This window comes from Athene noctua, chromosome 2, assembly GCF_965140245.1.
Source record: "Athene noctua chromosome 2, bAthNoc1.hap1.1, whole genome shotgun sequence".
Taxonomy (NCBI): domain Eukaryota; kingdom Metazoa; phylum Chordata; class Aves; order Strigiformes; family Strigidae; genus Athene; species Athene noctua.
The window spans coordinates 110,168,668-110,187,629 of NC_134038.1; the positions used below are offsets into that span (position 1 = coordinate 110,168,668).

General features: G+C 42.7%; 1 protein-coding gene across 3 annotated transcripts in view; it reads right to left on the reverse strand.

Annotated features, from left to right (window-relative positions):
• The window catches only part of PRKAG2 (protein kinase AMP-activated non-catalytic subunit gamma 2), a 221,645-nt gene that overhangs the window by 71,957 nt on the left and 130,726 nt on the right, over window positions 1-18,962 (reverse strand). For 2 of the 3 annotated variants that reach the window (XM_074899883.1, XM_074899884.1), the window contains one exon: window positions 1,176-1,390. The exons of the other annotated variant lie outside the window; for it this stretch is intronic. In XM_074899883.1, coding sequence (XP_074755984.1) covers window positions 1,176-1,390 — 215 coding nt within the window. The remainder of the gene's footprint in view (window positions 1-1,175; window positions 1,391-18,962) is intronic. 3 annotated transcript variants of the gene reach the window in all.

Here is an 18,962-nt window from a genome sequence, read left to right on the forward strand (position 1 = left end):
ACGCTTTCAGCATAACAACAGCTGCTGCTACTGTGGAAGGTACCTAACACAAAAACAAAAAACTTTTGGGATTGCTAAGAACTGGAATGAAACAGCACTTGTAGCCATTCAACAGGGAAACAGACCTCATGAACCTTTATGTCCTATGTCCTTTACAGTTCTAGATTTCTAGATACAGAAAATGTCCAAGATTTTATATTCTGAGGGGAAAAAAAAAAAAAAAAAAAGAAGAAAAGCTGGGAAAGACGGATGCAAGGTAGTTACCTCCGGGGACAGATCAGAGTCTGCAAGTTCCATGAGGCAGGGGAATGGTGAATGGAAAGATACGGTTAATGCAAAGGAATGAACACAAAAAAGGAAGAAGGGTCAAAAAGGCAGAGGAGAAAAGCGAAGAAGAGTGACGCCTCTGAGGCCCAGGCTGGCCAAAGGAGAGGGGAGGAGGCACAAGAGCATGCAGTGCAGATGTTGTGGTGGAGAGTATCAGAAGCTGGAATTCATGTATTCCCAGGAACTGCTGAGCTCATGCATTCCCAGGAGCTGAAGAAACCACACTATGAAGACACCCCTACTACATGGGGGGGGGGGGCGGTTAAATACCCTGGTAGTGCTGCCCTTCTCCCTCTACTCTCTGAGCTGGGGCAGGAGATGTGATAGCAACTAGTGCCATTAGTCACCAGCTGTCCCAGTCATCTCAGACTCCAGAGACAGCAGGAACTCAGAACCCCTGCAGCTCATACTGTGAATTTCTTTTTGATGTGCTCTCCTTGGCTGCTAGCTCTCTCATCAGCTCTTCCTGAGGGAGATAAAAGATAATTCTAAATAAAATTGTATCCTTCTCTAAAGGGGCATCTCAGCAGTGTATGCTGGGATCTGCAGCCACTGCAAAACTCACCTGAGAATAGTGCAAAAATTAGTTGCTTTTTGGGTAAATCAGAAGGGAAGCTACTGTGGGACAGGACTTTGGACAGGACTACCACCTTTGGATTTCTTGTGCCTTGTCAGCTGAATACTAGGAAAACTGAGACAAATCTGAAGTAAAAGGCCCATGACATTGTTCTTGTTCTGTTCCACAGTATGGACACACACGCTGTAGCCCACTGGTTGTAATACAAGAAACAGTTAACACACAACCCTGTGTATTTCCCAGTGGAAAACTGGACACATGCTTTACTTACTGGTTTTGAGGTAGCACAGGGAGCTGGTGTCATGACGGGAGGCTTGGCTGCACTTTGAGATGGAGGCAAAGAAAATCTCTGCCCTGTGTCTGGAGGTGAAGAACAGTGAATCCGTGTTTCTAGTCTCTCAGGCTCATGCTTATAGGATTCAAGAGGAAATGTGGGCTGCTTGGTCACTTGTGTTGGGGTAGATGGAGAAGAGGAGAGGCCAGAGGCTGTAAACAAGAATAATTACCAAAGATCAGTTCAGAAGAAAAGCAGACAGAAGTCTCAGCTTTACAGTGAACCTGTTTTTTCCATCACATTTCCCCAGACTATAAGTATGTATCACACCTCCCTGTTTAGAAAGGAATTGCTCTGCCTTGCCATTAAAAGTCTTTTGATCATTCAACTGGTTGAACTGTCTGATCCATTTACAGGGAGGCAAGATGGGAGTGCTGGAGGTTCGTGTTGTACTAACCTCCTGTCTGATTGCTTATTTCTAAAATGATCCTCAGCACTTGTATTACTTTAGTGTTATAATTTTAATACTCCTGCGAGTCTCAGGATTACCTCTATCTCATGGCAAACAGCTCAAGAGCTTTAATGGTTGCTTTTTCTTCTTTTTCATTATTTTAACAGTATCTCAGACATCACTTAGAATAAAATTAGCAGAGGCAAAAAGAAACAGGGCATATTTCCCATGAGCCTCAGTCTGCTTTCGATAAGGCTCTTGACAATGCCTTTATACAAACTAGAATTTTTTTCAGCAGCCTTTGAGGAGAAAAATTATTCGTATCTTTTGCTGAAAACCAATATCAGCAGCAGATCATTTCTCTTGTGAGCATCCTGTTTTCATTTGGCCCATCTATCTACCCCAGCTGTATATTTGGTTACGTTCTTAGGGCAGTTCTGAATTGTGATCAGACAGATCATTTAAGATATATTTATAATCCATTTAAAAACCAGCAGACATCCACAACCAATTAGAAAATTCAAGTTACAACATCTGTGTTTCTTGTTATATCTATATGTACGTCAGCAAACAAAGGATGATTCGCTTATGCCAGCATAAAATCAGGATAGACTTAAATGCATAAAAACTATGCTGAACAGAAAAATTTGGCTGAAGAGAGCTACATATTTTTAAGTGGGCTATATGATCTTGGAATTTGGTTCACTTCTTGTACTTCCAGATATTTGTGCAGATGATCAGTTAGTCCAGAGGGCACCCATCGAAGGGGAGTAGGTAAGATAGCATTCGGTAAGCACAAAATCCCAAGCCGTTCAAACAAGTGTTTGAGAACATGATAATGCATCTTCATGATAAGTCTAGTTCATCTTCTTTCAAGCTTTCAAGGAGCTTTCAAGGCTCCACCAGAGATTTTTGCACTAGAGATTTTTTCCCATTCAAAAGCATTGCATTGGTGTACACGCAGCCTCCGCTGGTCCCTCCTTTCAATCCAGGGTAAAGTGCATTCATACAACTCACTTTCTACTCATTACTTCTCAGTGTCACATTTTACCTCACAGACAGCATTTTCAAAGAAAACTTTGTATTGACGGAAAGAATAAACTCAGCAATAACTAAGATGCCAGACTCAGAAGACTAGAACTCCAGCAGCTGAGAGAGGGATCTACTACTTTAAGAAACTATTTCTCCTGAAATATCTGAGGAAGAGTTACCTTATCTTGTGATTAAAGAAATTAATGAGGAATATAGGTAACTGTTCTTTAGCTATTGTTCTTCACCAAAAACAACCTTTCTTGATGGCTTTTACATATGAAGAGACTTAATTTTAAGAGAATAGAATCAAGAAACCTGTAAAATAATTAAGCTCTCGTGTTTTATTTGTAGTGATTTTAGTGGTGTAGTGTAATGTATTTATTTCTTTCAAAGGAAATCCTAACTCTTGCTGAAAAATTTTAGCTTTGTTGGAATCAAAAAGGACACCCTACTCAGTCCCTCTCTTCAGTCCTTTTCCAAAACTGCAGCTGCCCTCCAAAGACTTTCATTTCATATAGAGACCTGCAGCTCTGCCAATCAACCACAAGATCCAGTGGAGACTGGGTGTCAGCTAACGTGACATGCCATGGGATGAGGCAAGAAGAATAACCCTGGTATTCTGAATGTCCTCAATTTCTGATTTCAGTGGGACTGGAGAGTGTTGCACATCCTGATGGATTAAAAAGGACACCTAACTTGCCTGTTCGATTTTTGCTTACAGGCAAATTTAAATAAATAGTTCTGGGGAAGATGCTCTTCTCTTCTGTGTTATTATAGATGTACAAACATTTCCTGAGCACTCAGACTGGGGTTTGAGGTGGACGGTAGCTGTAATTGATGCAGATGTAAAACCACTAAAAGGGAGAAAAACACCATTAGATCTTAAAGTCTTGCTGCTGGAATGTGTTCATTGTGCGCTAATGTATTCAGCAAGTCTACAAAAAACATTTCCAGTATAAACAAGATCTGCCAAAAGAGCTATTACCAGACATAAGGAAACCACATATTCACCATCCTAACAAGGCTGGCTTGCAAGTGTAGAGGACATCTGTAGGACACAGGAAGATCTGGATCAAGGGAGACAAAGGAAGTAACATTTCTTAACATCCTATGAAACGATTGCCACCTTATTATAGATGTGTAACAGCACAGCCAGGACAGACAGTGTGGTTTCCATTTTATAAGAACATTCACTGGGGGTAAATCTCCTTCTGGATGCCAGCCTTGGACACTTGGCATGAGTTGTTATGGATAAAGAGCATCTGTGACTCCAGCAACTTCACTGGGAACACTCTGAGCCTTAGAACTGTGTTCAACTAAGCACCTAAAGCATAAAAGTACTCACTGTGAGACACACCCTAACACATTTGAGATTCAATTTTTCTGTGATTCAGTTTCTGCACAGAGGTGGAGGGAAAATTATAATTATTTGATTAAATTACATAATTCAGCTTTCCAATAATTGGTATTTAAAAGCCTACCTACCTCATAGCATTACTGTGGTACCTATGTTATTTGCATTTGTACAATACTGAAATTTAAGGGATAATTGCATAGGAAATGTTAAATATTTTCAAGATTATTAAAACAAAAGACTTGGCTGCTGTGATGCAGCTCAACATCCTAAACCCTACAAAGGGTTTTATATAAGCCTGCCACATGAAAAAATGAAAATCTGTAATATGTCCTTAGACCAAAATCAATTCAGGAGTAACAGAACTTTGTAATCCTATTGGAGTGCCATCTAAACAGGCAGCACTGATGTAAATAGTTACATGTATGTGCAGTAGCCACCCTGTTCTACTACAAAAGAAGTCCATCAAAGAGACAAGGTACAGCTATATCCCATGGCTGAAAACTGTTCATTTTGGAGAAAGTACACGTAAAACAATTAAGCAGTAAAAACGAGCCAACAAGTATAGAGTCTTCTATAACGAAACTAAAATATGCAGTACGTATGTAGGATTTTGGAGAAGAAACAATCTTCGAGATTGGCTGGTTCTGGTAACAAGATGATCTGATATGGCAAGTAATTATCTCTTATGCTAAATCAGACAATGAAAGGCATAATGAAGTGTCCTTTTTCCATAACATAAAACTAGAATTTTAGACAAAAAAATAAAATAATAAAATCTAGCAGATCAGTTACTGTGTCACAGTTACTGTGTCACTGGCTAACACAAGGTTTTGTCCCATGTTTTCTATTGATTGTCCCTGCCGAGTTTTAAAACAGTCCAAGAATTTTGCTTTGTTCTGATTCATCCGGACATTTCCCAATAACTATGTGGTCTCCATGTTGATGAATTATAAGCCCTGACATTTGCACAAGTGAATATGCATATGAATAATAATATTCATAAGACTATATGCATACATGCATACTATGATGCATTAAAGAAACACCTTTTGTATTATAGTATACCTTTACTCAGAGTATGTATTTGAGATCCTAACAGAACTAAACACCACCATTTGAGCAAAATGGGGTGATCTCCAGTTGCCTTCTCCCTGTGACAGTGTTGTCTCATTCAATTCTGTGCCTGTATTTGCGCATCTTCAGCTGGGATCTAGCCGCACATCACAGGTTGGATGCACAAGCCCCAAGAAAGTACTGCTGTAACAGCAGAGCCCACAACTTTGACCCTAGTTAGCACACAACACTACCTGGTATTTAGTTGGTCACAAACATACAAAAATAATGCTGCTACCTTCACTTGTTCCTCTAGGTATTTGCAACTATTTATTTTAAATAAAGCCCTTATTTTGCACAGCATTAAGTTTTCCACCCACCTACTTGGGCATTCTGATCCAAACCAGCTCTCCACTGATACATAACAGGAAAGGATAAAGCGCTACGTTGTCATTCGCCTGCTCCCAAGGGAAGAAGGGTGTCTGCCCTCCTACATTCCCTGGGTGACACCCACAATTAGTTCTGTCACCTACATTTCATGCCTGACCTGGCAGGATACATCTGGCTGTTTCTGGGAGGAAGGATGCTCACAGCCCAGTGATTCCTGCCAAAGCTTCCCTTTTATATCAACCCTTTTCCAGCAAGAAAAACAGCCTCTTCTCCCATGAACCTTTGAGGCCACCTGTCCACAAATGATGCTGCTAGGGGTTTCAGGGATGTGCTAATGCTCCTGTACAAAGGGTGGCTTCAGGTGGTTTGTAATAGAGTCACACCCCCCTGTTGACGGCCCAAAGAATACAGCCAGCAGCCTGCTCTCAAACTTTAATTTGTATTTGTGTACTTAAGACGAAGTAGCCAAAACTGGTGAGAGTTACTAACCTTGAAAAATAAATCACTTTTGCAGTTTACCTCTTCCTAGGAATCATACTTCAGTATTCTCCTGTCCTGTACCTGATCAAGCAGATAATGCCATTGCTAACATATAAAGCTGTACTGTTGCTATTTAGCTTTCCAAGATTACACATAGGGATATATTCATTTACCGTTTAGACTGAAACTTCTCCGAAAAAATCCAAGAGGAATTTCTATTTGCCAAGGCTTCACAAGACACTTTCTAGATGATTCCTTCCCAGGACAAGACTGTCCTTTTATTTCCATTCTTCAGCTGGCAGTGAAACAGAGAAGGCGGCAGTCTGTGTCTCCTGAATTTTAAGTAGTTAGCAGCACAAGTGAATCTGAGTTGAGCCAGCTGTTCATTAAGCTGATTCACTCTTCAGACACAATACTATGTTAATTTTTACACATAAGCAAATTGATGCACATTATGTGAAATGAAGTTTAATGCCACTTAATGGCAGTAAAACTATGAACCCATAAGCAGGTAAATGGCTACTGACTGTTTCTATTCAAATAGTATTGGTGATACTGACACTAATGTTGTAAAATACCTGTTAGTTTTAAAAAAAAAAAAAAAAAAAAGCCTGAAAAGTAATCATAAGAGTTATTGTACCAAAAAATATGACAGATACTGCTCAGGAAATTTCCTGCCATATCTAGCATTTTCACTTGGACATACATAGCATGCCTCCCACCATACAAGAGCTGCAGCTTCTACCGTCGAACCATATAGCCTGTATCTGTGATCAGCAGTGCGTCACTGCTATAATGGCCAGGCCTTCCAGTCCTTCATCTAACCTCCTCTGGTTCCTGCTGAGCAGCATCTGTCCTACCTGCATTAGTAAGCACATTTGTTTCAATCTTACTGAAACAACTCCACGGCTTTTCACGTAGCTGGTACACCATTCAATGGGAAGCTTACTTGTTTACAAAAACAAGTTGCAGATTTTTTTTATTAATCAAAGGAAGAGAAAAATACACCCTTTAAGTCATTAAAATATCCATCTGAATTAATATTAAAATGCCATCCGAAAAGCTTCACAGGGAAATGTGTATTTTTTTCAGTAAAAAATGCAATTTCTTTATAGTAGTCCAAACATAGTAAAGGAAACCACTCCTTAAGTGGTCTCAGCCACAGAAATACCTGAACCTGAAAGCTCCAACTTTTGCTTTAGCAGATATTTCATGTTGTAAAACCAAAGACAAAGCCATATCAGTTTCCAGGATTTAGCCTGTACTACTCCACTTGTGGTCTATTTACATGCCTAACAACACTCATATCGGTGGAATCTGCAATGTAACATCTTTTCCTCATAAAACTGACAAAATCGGGAGCTAAAGAGTTTAATTAGTAAAGTTCTGAGCATTGTTCTTCTTTCTGAAGATCTCAAGGCCCCTTTATGAGGAAAGGCTGATCAGGAGAAACACTTCCCCAACACTGTATCCTTTAAGGGGTTTACTGCAGATTTCTCCGGCACTGCTGATTAGACAGAGGGTCTTCCACCCTGCCCAGAATTGTACATTGGTTATCTTACATGTGTTAAATGTTCTTGACAAATCTGGAAAGATTTGGCACGTTATGTCAGCAAGGCTTACAGAACATAACCGAAATACTCCATTTCCTTAGAGCAGTTTTTCAAATACTCACCATCTGGGAACAGCAAGCAGGCTACACCACCAGTCTCAGACAAAAGGGGTTTTGCAGGCCTTGGGAGGTTTCGGTTTGTGTTGTTTTGCCTTTTAAGAGTGCACTGTGAGGTTCTGGATACATTACCGAAGCAGCCATCACTATCAGGCTGACAGGCTCCCAACCATGGGGGAGCAACCCAGCAGATCCCCCCTGGTCCCACTGCTCAAGCACCTGGTTTCTACCCTCTCCTTCTCCCAAGCTTAGCACCTTTCTGAGACCAAAACCTCCACAGTGAGCCTCCGTTTTCACACTTCCTTCTTAATAGTTATTCTTTACAACTAGGTGAGTTTCATCACTTTCGGTTTTGCATTGCCTGTTTTCAACAGACTTGTATTTTTCCTTTATTCAACAGACAGATTTTTATTGGACCACATCAGTTGACCAGGGGGCTTGATTGTCAAGAGAGAGGTGGCTGCCAAGGGCTCTGAACTTGGCCTCTCAGGGCTGTAGGCAAGCTGCAGGAAGTAGTATATAGGATCCAGAGACGTATACAATTACAAATTTGTTGTTTTTAAAGCAACAAATACATGGGATCCAAATACAGCAAGCAGAGACCAGAAATCCTGGTGTAGAGCATCCCTCCCAATGGGATTTTTCTAGTTCTCATTGTCAGGAAGGTTCCAGCCGGGCTTCTACCTCCCAGTTTTCTGCCACTCCTCCTTTGTTTTGCAAATAATTTAGAAAATACCATGGGCAAGCAAATAAACAGATCACACATGAGCTTGATGGAAAAGAAAGGTGTTCTTTGGGGTTTCTTTTTTGAGACAGCCAAATGCACATTCCACCACTGTCTGACAGCCTCACAGGCAATAAATGAAGAGGTCCTGGTAATGGTTGAGTAGCCACTAAATAAGTGCCTGAGCCAAGCATAAGCAATTAGCTCAGTATAGTAATTATAGTGAGAGACTCAGTACCCCATAGCTGCGGCCAGCACACACTGTCAAGAACACAGGCAACATGTACCTTGCCAGCACAAGCATCAATGATAGGAGTAAAGTATTAGCAGTGATCCTCAGCAGGTAAAAGCACGATGGGAAAACATCCAGTAGAACTGAACCGCAAGAAGCATGAGGACGAGGTTTGGGCATGCATCTCTATGAGAAGCACATGTGAGCAAACAATGCTTTTTCCTCCTGTCCATCACTCAGAGAGTGTGGCGTCAAGAAGCTTGCAAATACCAGCTTTTCACTTTCTGCATCACCTGGCTAACTTTCCAATCCTGCTACTAACATCAGAACAAGAGGAGTTTGAGAGTGCCACCTTCCAAATGGCTCCTGCTGTACACAAACCCAGGACTGCCAATAATGGGATATGACATTCTGCAACCGCTGCCTGGGGGCAACTGCTGGGTTGTAACAAAAGCTAACTGTGCAATACTATGATACCAATCTAAAAAGTCACTAAAATGAAAATCAATCACTCCATTCAAAGTGTGCTGTAAAGACACATGACATCTGGGTTAACCCCGAGTTTCTTTTTCTGATCCAAACTAGATGACTAATGAGCGTAAGCCAATCCATGCAAATAAGCCACATGCAATAGTTAGCCCTTATCAACATACTGATAACTGCTGAAAGGAAAAGTCTCCTCTGTCTTCCCAGCCCTGTATCAGCACGTTAGCCAGGCATAGCGCTACATCACATGGCAGAGATTCACATGGTCACTTGTACTATGTGCTGGTTATAGCCGGCTGCTGTGAGAAACAATGCCTACAGCAGGACTACTTTATTTACTTAATACACCACCTGGCATTTAAACTTTCACAGGGTACTTTGTGTTCAGAGGCTTTAATGAAAAAACTTTTGTTTTCTATTTTAGCAAAGACATCTGTCTGCTAAAGCTAACATTTAACAGCCCTTTCCACATTAACGTCTATTGCCCTATCTAGGCTTTCTTTGCTGTTTTGAGCCAAGCTGAGCTACATGCTCCCCTGCCGTTGCAAAAAAGCTGAAAACTGCCTCTTTGGTGACACTTCAGTGGCCAGCACTGTTTGTCTCTCCATCACCCTGCTCTCTGCCAGAGGCTGCTATAGCTGCTTTCTGCCCTGGCACCCTCTCCCTGGTTGTGCACAGCTTCCAAACCACAACTACCACCATCAGCATTCATGTTTTGCTTCTGGTAGCAGCCACTGTGTGCAATGTGCTTCAGAAACATAAAAGATAACACAGGCCCCAACCTGAAGGGGTACATTTTGACAGGCAAATGAAAAGAGGATGAAAATTAAGGGGGGAAAGGTGGGAGGGGGAATGTTGTATGCGCAACATATAAAGACAAGTTTGGAAGTAAATACTTGCTTGCTTTGATGCTTAATTTCACACTTACGGATTTCATACTTAATCATTGCACTAAATGTCAGCTTTTCAAAAGCAGCTGCTTGGGGGGGTTGCAGAACTGGGTAAGTTGTTGCTTCTCCTATGATTTATGATATGCTCATCCAATGTAAATTTAAAAAATGAGGGAACTGAGGTAAAGATTTTCTTCACTTGGTTGCTCTAAATCAGTGCTTTAACCATGTACCTTATTTCTGTAGCATGCTAAAGCAGAGGAATACCCCAGGAAACTGAAAAAAACCCCAAATATTTTACAAATATGTCATTAGAAGTCCAACTTAATGAAAAGAACAGTCTAAATCTGAGCCTGCAGAATCCCACCGAAATCACTGTGGGTGATTTCATCTGCATAGTACATCTACTCTCTGTGTAACCGAGAGACAGAATATTAATGCACATAAAGACCACTAGGATATCCATTTACAGTGTACGCATGACAGCTCCAGGGCTGGTTCCTGGGGAATGCGTACTGTAATGCTGCACATAGCCATGGCCATGCAGTAAGGCGGCGAGCATTTAGACTGTGCCACTTTCTGAGGTTCGGAATAGCAGGTTATAAAGCTGTTGGAGCAGAGTCTTCAGGACTCAGGTCCCGGGATCTGTTCTCTTTTTAATTTATCAGTTTATATAAGCTCAGTTTCCTACTCTTACAATGAAAATAATAGGTCTAGAGGTGCTAGTAAAGGCATCAGATTTACAGCTGGATTGCAAGTCCTGCAGCATAGTTTACTTTTGCTTATTTTCTGCAATGCTTACAAGGGCACTGAAGTGAGAGTAATTAAATATTTGCAAAGTACTCCAAATCCTCAGAAAAGCTGTAGCTAGAGAATGAAGCCATAATTTGCAATTTCTTTGCTTCTGAAATTCATGGGTTTCAAACCCTCTGGTTCTTTGCTTATTAAAAGAACAAAAAATCTCCCTCATTCTAGCTCTTTTCAAAATTCAGCAGGAGTCCAAGCACGGCTTCAGCCTGTGGCATTTGCCTCTCCCCACTGTGTCTGACTCAGACTTCTGTCTCATCATCATTCCGATCTTGCTAACCTGGGAATTAATCTTTTTGTGCACATATGGCACAGCAGAGATGGCACAGTGCTCTCTCGCACACCTATCAAAGCCTTCTGAAGAAATAACTAATGACTTCATGGCTCTTGTTTGATTAAAAATAAATTGCTATGCGCCTGCTCCTACTCCTTACACTACTTGCTAGTATAATTTCCATTGCCTTCATTGATACCGAATCGTGCTTTTAGTTGAACATTAGTGCAGTAAATGGCTGCTTTCTCTAGACACGTCTGCTCAGAGACTAATCCTCTCCTACCCATGAAATGATCCACACAGCACCGGCTTTCTTTTGCCTTTCACAATTTATATCTCAAAATGATGTAGAATACAACAAACCCCAGATCTCCTGTCCTTCTGGTTAGTTCTAATCCGGACTGGTTTCCCGATGCAGTACAAACACTCATCTTGGCACAAGCATGAGGGCAGTGGGGAAGGGGCCAGGAAGAAAGCAGAATCACTTTGTACAGTAGTATTGCTGGTTTATACCACTTGAAGTGTACAGAAAGCTACAGCCCAGGTTCTTTTAACAGTTACTATGAACAGAGCTGTCCATCTAGGATCTGGTTGAGGGCATGAGGGAGAAAAAAGGGGAGAAGACAGCTGAACAGCCATCTACCGAAACACCAACTATATCAAAAGACTTAAAATATGCTCTGAATTGGGATGTACATATCTACCACTGGCAAGTCCATGTTACCCATATATGAGGAATCAGTTGCCATCTTATTTTCTTCTTCCAACATAGAAGCTGCTTAAGCTTAAAATCAAATTAAGCCCTGTCCTCTTGCTGTAAATTCTCCACCCTCTTAGCAACAAAGGAAGTACTGCCATGATACCCGGTAATGAAATGAGGCTGAAGAGCAGTGATATCACATCTCAAAACTTCAGGATGGAGCCAGAAGTTACCCCCAGAGGCCATCCGAGGTATACTAAAAAGATATGTCTACAAAGTTTTAGATGCTGGTGTTGCCACAACTGTACAAATCAAACACTCTTAGCAAGCATGCTACATGCTCAACAGCCATGAGCACTTGGGCACATCCTACTTAAAGAAAGGGTTCAGCCAGAAATTAATCCCTACTTTGTTAACAAAGGCCTAAAGGGAACTTTAAACATGTACCTGAATAAGTTATCAGCCACATGAAATGAACAAACACTCACCCTGGGATATATAATGATCCTATCATTTTGGAGGTTCCCTTGAGCTCCATCATCTTATTTTTACCTCCCCATAAGTAAAATTCAGTAAAATAAGTAAAATGGGAGGGGACAAAACTTCAGTGATGTCCACTGCATTGGATCAACCAACATCTGGTCCAATTTTATATCTGTATTACCAAGCATTTGTATTGACCACACACATTTCTGACATTTCTGTGTCCACTACCTGACGCAAGGTTGGCCTGCGTCTTCCCATCCACAAATGCTTTTTTGACTCTTGATCTACCTCCTCCTTCTGCAAGCACCTCCTCTTCTCTCTATGCTTCCTGCTAAAATGTTAAGTCTAATGTTCTTCTTCAGGCCCACTACAGACTATAGATTTCTATGTTAGAGGAATTCCTCACACATTTCCTTTTTTTTTTTTTTTTTGTTATTTTACCTTCTGTTTGCAGGTTGATTTAAACCTTCCTCATCCACTTGCCTACTCACCAGAGCACCAGCAAGAGCAACGCCCAAAAGCATGCCACAGGGTGGCTTCCTCTTCTTGGCTGCACAGCAGGTTGCAGCTGATACCTCCTTCTCAACACCCCGCTCTGTGGTGCTGCAAGCTTCTGGCAGGAAGGAGCACGAGTGCCCTTCAGTAGAGCATGCTTACATTTTTCCAAAGGGCTGGCCAGGCAATTTTCCTCTCCAGGAAATCCTTCCCCTCCCTTGTCATCCAACCCCAGCTTCAACCCACAGCCCATCCCAGGTCACTATTACAGCATGCCTCCAGCACATGACAGCAGTCACAGTCCTGGCTTCTTTTACTCCTCAGAGCTGTCATCCTGCTATAAAGTGTATGAAAACAGTAGGAGCCAAAAGGACTCAGCATGTTGGGAGTGAATACCTAAACAGCAGACTCTTTGGAGCAGGGGACACCTTCATGCCAGAGATTTCTCTCACTCAGTGGGGAAATCTGATCTATATTTAAGGAGATATACCTTTGCCCTTTCATTCTGCCTTTCCCTCCCATGACACCAGCTCTCATTCTTTTGCAGGTGTCTCCCTAAGTCCCCAGATTCATCAGCTGTGGACAGGCAGTTCACCCTGACACTCTCAATTACCCTTATTTCATACTCAAGTTAATACTCTAAAACAGGGTAGGGATTTCACAGCCATTGCTTCAGTTCTCAGACTCAGAAAGGCCAAGCCTTTCACGTACAGGACAGCTAAGTGACAAACCCAGAGGACTAGCCCACTTAAAGTTGCAGAAGCTAGGCAAGTTCAGCAGCCATAAGAATCATGTAAAGTGGACAGAGTGCTTAGTACTTCCATGGCATCGGGCAAAAGCTCAGTGCATCTCCAAGCAGGTACATTTGAAGAGGCCCTTCCTCTCTGATTAGGACAAGGCAGTATCTGAAAGCTCAGACATAAGAGATGCAGACAAAGTCTATGATACGAATGTTAACACACTGCAAGGGGAAAAAGCAGAAACAACTCCAACTGGCTAATGTGACAAAGAAAACCATGGACAGGTCTTAAATATCTGATCTCAGTACCTCCTTCCCTAGATGGATCAATAAGAAAGCTACATCCATCACTAGAAGATCTGCACTAAGAGAACCACCTGTGGGCAGTGATCTGACCGTCTGCCCTGCTTTTTTCTGTAATTCTACAATGGTCATGGAAAGGAAACGTACAGAAGACACCTATGCCCCTTTATTTAAGGCTTTAACCCCTCAAGAATCTGTGCACACAGGGGCAGACATGAAGAAGGGCTTCAGAGGAGCCTGTGAGGAGGGAACCTGAGGGCATGACCAGACCTCCCAGGGAAGGGATGGCTCCACCAGCCATGTCCAGATCAAGCAATTATTAAGGCTGCTGCCACAGCCCTGGCTGAGCTGCTCTAATGCTGCTCTTCAACTCAGAGTAGATCATTACTACAACCTCTAGCCCACCACCCTGCCCACCAACACAGCTAGAAACAGACAGGGTTCAAGGCTTCAAACCAGGATGAAAGTATGTTCAACCTAAAACCCTCTGAAGAGCAGGAGGCCGTCCACAGGATCACCATGGTCCCAGCAAGAAAAGTGGCTGCTTCCTTGCTAACCTGCCCCAGCCCTTCGTGCAGGTCCGTATGATGCACAGGCAGCCGAGCAGGGTGCTGGTTATGCAAGTACTGACTCAGATGTCACCAGAGCAAAGCCAACGCTGCAAAGGCCGTGGTGAACAACTGTCAAATGATAAAAGATTTTAGTCACTGCTGACTGAAGCTGGATTTAACCTACAGGGAAAGGCTTTGTATCTCATTACCAACCCGCTGCGCCAGTCATTTCCCTCCCCAGCTGCACTATTTTGACCTCATTTCTGAAAATAAATTATGAATGGTTTTCTCCTTGTAACAAGTAACTATTGCACCAGAAAGCTGGTTGTTTTCAGTTGTTAAAGCAAGGCAGTGCTGCAACCTGTTTCTCAAAGCACAGGCACCTCCAGAAAAGAGCATCACTACCCCAGTCCTTGCATATCCCCTGGATACCTAGGACACCCACTCAGAAAGCCATTTAGATTCAATCTACCTCCACAGCCAGACAGCAACAAGTTTTCATGCATTTCTGCAAGTAGTAAACCAGTATATATTAACTCAGTTTACTGAATGTTCGCAAAAAATGTATTTGATGCTGAGAGTCATGGGCTCAACACAAATGAATCAGTCAGATGGTAAAAGACCAGCTGGCTTTAAAGAGCCATCTAGATAAGGGTTCTTGTGGCTGATAGTTTATTTGCTGAGCCAGGTCTTGCAAAAAACAGTCGAGAAAGGGGACTGGTGTCTAGTCCTTCCAGTTCAGATTCAGAGGACATATCACGACGACACTGTTACTTGCCAAGAAAACTACACCCTTTGCTTTCCTGAGCCTCTATTTTTTCTGACAGCTGATTATGTTCCTGACACCTCCAGAAAAATAGAAGATGACACTGCAGAGACAGCATGAACATATGATCCTTAACTCCTACCAACCAAGAGCTTACAGACTGGCTGCAAAGATCATCAGTAAGTTCCGCAATGTTTTCTTTCAAGAGATGACAGGATAGCAATGAATAACCACTCATAACGCTCCAAATGTTTCCCTAAGATTTATCCTTACAGGCTCTTGTCACATCAGGGGGCTTCAGCAGTTCATTTGTACTACTTGTTCCATCACACTGTAAAGCTGTGGCCCCAAGAAGCTGCTTTTTTTTTCCCCAAACTATTGCATTGATTAAACAGATATACTCTGCCAAAGTTTCACCACTGTAAAAGCAATTCAATCACTGTTTTGTGGAAGGTAGGTGGTATTTAGCTGACGCTTTTTTCTTGACACAGAATTGAACATGAAGCATCACCTTGAAGTTCTGTTGAACAGCATCCGACTTGGAACAACTCAGCTGCCTCAGTGTTGGACCACGGTTGGTACAAGCTGAACACTAGCCCGGGCCAGCTGAGACCTCCAGACCATCACGTGGCTGGCCACTAGCCTTGCAGAGCTTATGTCCAAGGTATTCACACTATGTGGGGCCAAGCGTGCAATCTCTGACAGTGTTTACCTTAGCAAACTGTCCCAATGATGCGAAAGGCGTGCTCAGCCCTACTCCAAGCACAGATTGTGCCAGGTTCTGCCACCCCACAAAGTCCTGGAGTTTGGGTGAAAGCAACTTCATAGCACAGACTTGAAACTTTATTGGGTTAAGAACAGCAAACACAGTTTTTGGAGAATGCAATAACCTCCATTCAACTTGGTAGCGGCAAGAGCGGTAGCAGGTTTAAACCAAGATGAGACAGGAGCCAGGTGTACTAGTACCGCTGGTACTGAGCAGGCAGAGCAGGAAGGTTGAGAGATCAGGAACTGGGGAGGCAGTTTCACCGAAATTACGATTATTTGTGTTACTCTGTGCTCTGAGTGCATTGCTTCATCTTGGTAAACAAAGCTCCAATGAAACTAAAGGGCTCTGACAGCGAATCAAAACTATTTAGTGTGAAGGAAAATAATCAGACCTGGATAGGGCACTCGGGCACAGCTGGCCACAGGAGGAGGTGAGTGCTACAGAAACAAAAAGGATATCAAACAGAGCAAGCTTAGCCGCTAAAATGGCCAAGGTAAACAAGGTGCAATCTGTGCTAGTCCCTTAGCAATATGCAATTAGAAAAAGGATCCCTGACAGACATGATTACGTAAGTTTATCATTGCTGAGACACGACAGCACTAATCAATGATCTTGCTTCCCCATGCCTTGTGCCCTACCAGTGGTGAGAGTGCTCCCAGCCACTGCACATTTATGTACTACAGCAGCATACAACAAATGGGTAGAAATAAATCCATGCAGGAAAAACAGAACACGTTACTAAATATTTTGTTTCATTCCTTTGATCTGTCACCTGAAATCAATCAAAATCCAAAAGAAAATATCCCAAGCCTGTGCTTAAAAATATATATATCACATTTTTTTCATCATCCTTTTCTATTTTTCTCTTGTCAATGTCTAGAGCTGGAGTTTTAATGACATTTTGCTCTGGCTCTGTTTTCAACACCACTGATGATAAATACACGCCAGCAGCCAGCTGAAGCAACAGTTGCTGCAGATCCAGTGTCAAAGTGTGACAGACATGTGGACGGCTGCTGTAGGTGGGGGGACACGCAACCAGGGACCCTGTGATTCCTGGTCACATGCCACAGCATGATCAAGGAAAATTGGCTGAGTCCCTTCCCTCGATGTCCTTCCTCTCCTCCTCCCCTTCCCTAAGGAGTTGTCGGCTTTCCTCTCTTGCGCTTGGAGCCATTTGGTTTGGCTGACACAGGGGATTTACCTCAATTAAATTAAACCAAGACAGGAGAAATGTGTGCTGAACACAAGGAAACTATCTGCCAGCAATATATTTGAAGCAAAAGGTGCAGGAAAGGCCTCAATACTCACAGCCATCCATGGCCACTTCATCCCTCTTTTACTCAGCTCTGGGCTCTTCCAGAGACCTTTCAGGCAGATTTCAAATCTTCAGCCAAGGGCTGTCTCTGGCTCCCCAGAAAACTTTCCTTCCTCTTTACTGGGCAGTGATGCTGAGAAGGGCAAGGGTGCCCTTTCCTGCTGCTCATAGGCTTTTCTTTACTGTTCCCACTCTCTCCAGAGCAGTGCTCTGCCCATTTCTTCTCTTCCTCCATCCCTCCTCCTCATCTCTTGGTCCCTTCTCCAGCACCTGATGAACAGGACCCAAATTCAGGACAAGCATCTCTGACGATATCAGCAGCAAAGATGGGGACCTTGCTGGGAGCCAGGTGCTGTCCTTGGGGGGATTTCATTCCCTCATGAAGATTACAGGGCTGATTTCTGCTGAAAACGCTGACTTTTCTATGTCCTCCTACATCCCTGTGGAGATTACAGGACTCTACTAACAAACCTCCTCCTTCTCCTCCTTTGCCAGGAGTGTCCCAGCGCTCATGGTGCTCCTGCTCCCATGATTTGCTGGGGAAGAGGAAGCAGGAGCACAACATGCTCTCACCATCGCCCTCCCTGTGGCTGGTAACATCACCTATGTGTGTGAGCTGGTGCTTGCCAAAGCACAGAGAGGTCAGATGGCTCAAAGCAGAGCCAGATCTCTGCAAATCCCAGGAGAATTTGCATAAAACACAAATATATCCATCCAGCTCTGCAATATTACCACAGATCAGCTATGCCATCCCAAACTACTGAGCACTTTACAAAACAAAAAAAGCCAAACCCCTCATGATAGAGCTCTTCTATAGCAGATTTTAACCACTATATAGATCTCTTTCAGGCTGCAGTTTTTGTGTTCTGTGCAAAGTTATTTGGCAATACAACTGCTTTAAAACATGTGGCAATGCATGTTTTATCTCTTAAAAGTGATAATACATTTTCTTAGAACAACAGGCTATTTTAAAGACCAAAGCCAACATTTGGTGGTGGAGGCTTTGCTGAAGCAACATGGAGTCATGATTCAGCACAGAAAAGTTCTTTCTAGGTAAGTTCTCTGGCCACAGAACTACTTAAAGTGTCAGTTTAATGCAATAAGGTTGTTTATACCTGTAGCACACTTCATATCAATTGATCAAACTGCAACTTCAAAGGGGTCTCAAGTGCTTGGAAGCAGAAGTATGGTTAATTAATAATGCAAAACAAAACCGAACAAAGGCAAGACATCAGCAGGCTCTGCAGAAATTAGCTTCCATTAGACTTAATCAGAGCAGCATCTCTCATTCCCCTGAGAACACCAATGCAATTTATCCCTCGAGCTACACACTTGCTTTTGGAGTCAGACACATTTTATCATTTACATCAAATATGTAGAGCATTATCTGCAATAAGATGTAGACCAAAATAACAACCTACACATCTCAGTTTATTAAACCATGATTTATATGCTCCCAATGGTTAAAAGTTGCTCTTCAAACACGGGGCAGAAGCACAAACTAGTGCATTACCGTCCCTTTCCAAGAGGCCCCAGCAATGCCGTCAGCACACCACCGTTCCTTGGCAGAGACATGCATTAATTCATGACTTTTCCTGGGCAGCCAGGGCTGGCCGAGTTCCCACTGCACCGAGCTGGAATGCGAAGCTGCCCCTTCCTGGCAGGCTGCTGGGGTCAACCTCTGCCATTGACTCAGCTGCCCCAGTTTGCACTTCAGTTGCTAATCGGACCCCTCTAACACCATGGAGATGACTCAAATATTCGGCTTCACAAGAGACCAACTTGCAGATAATGTGTAAAATGGAACATAGCACA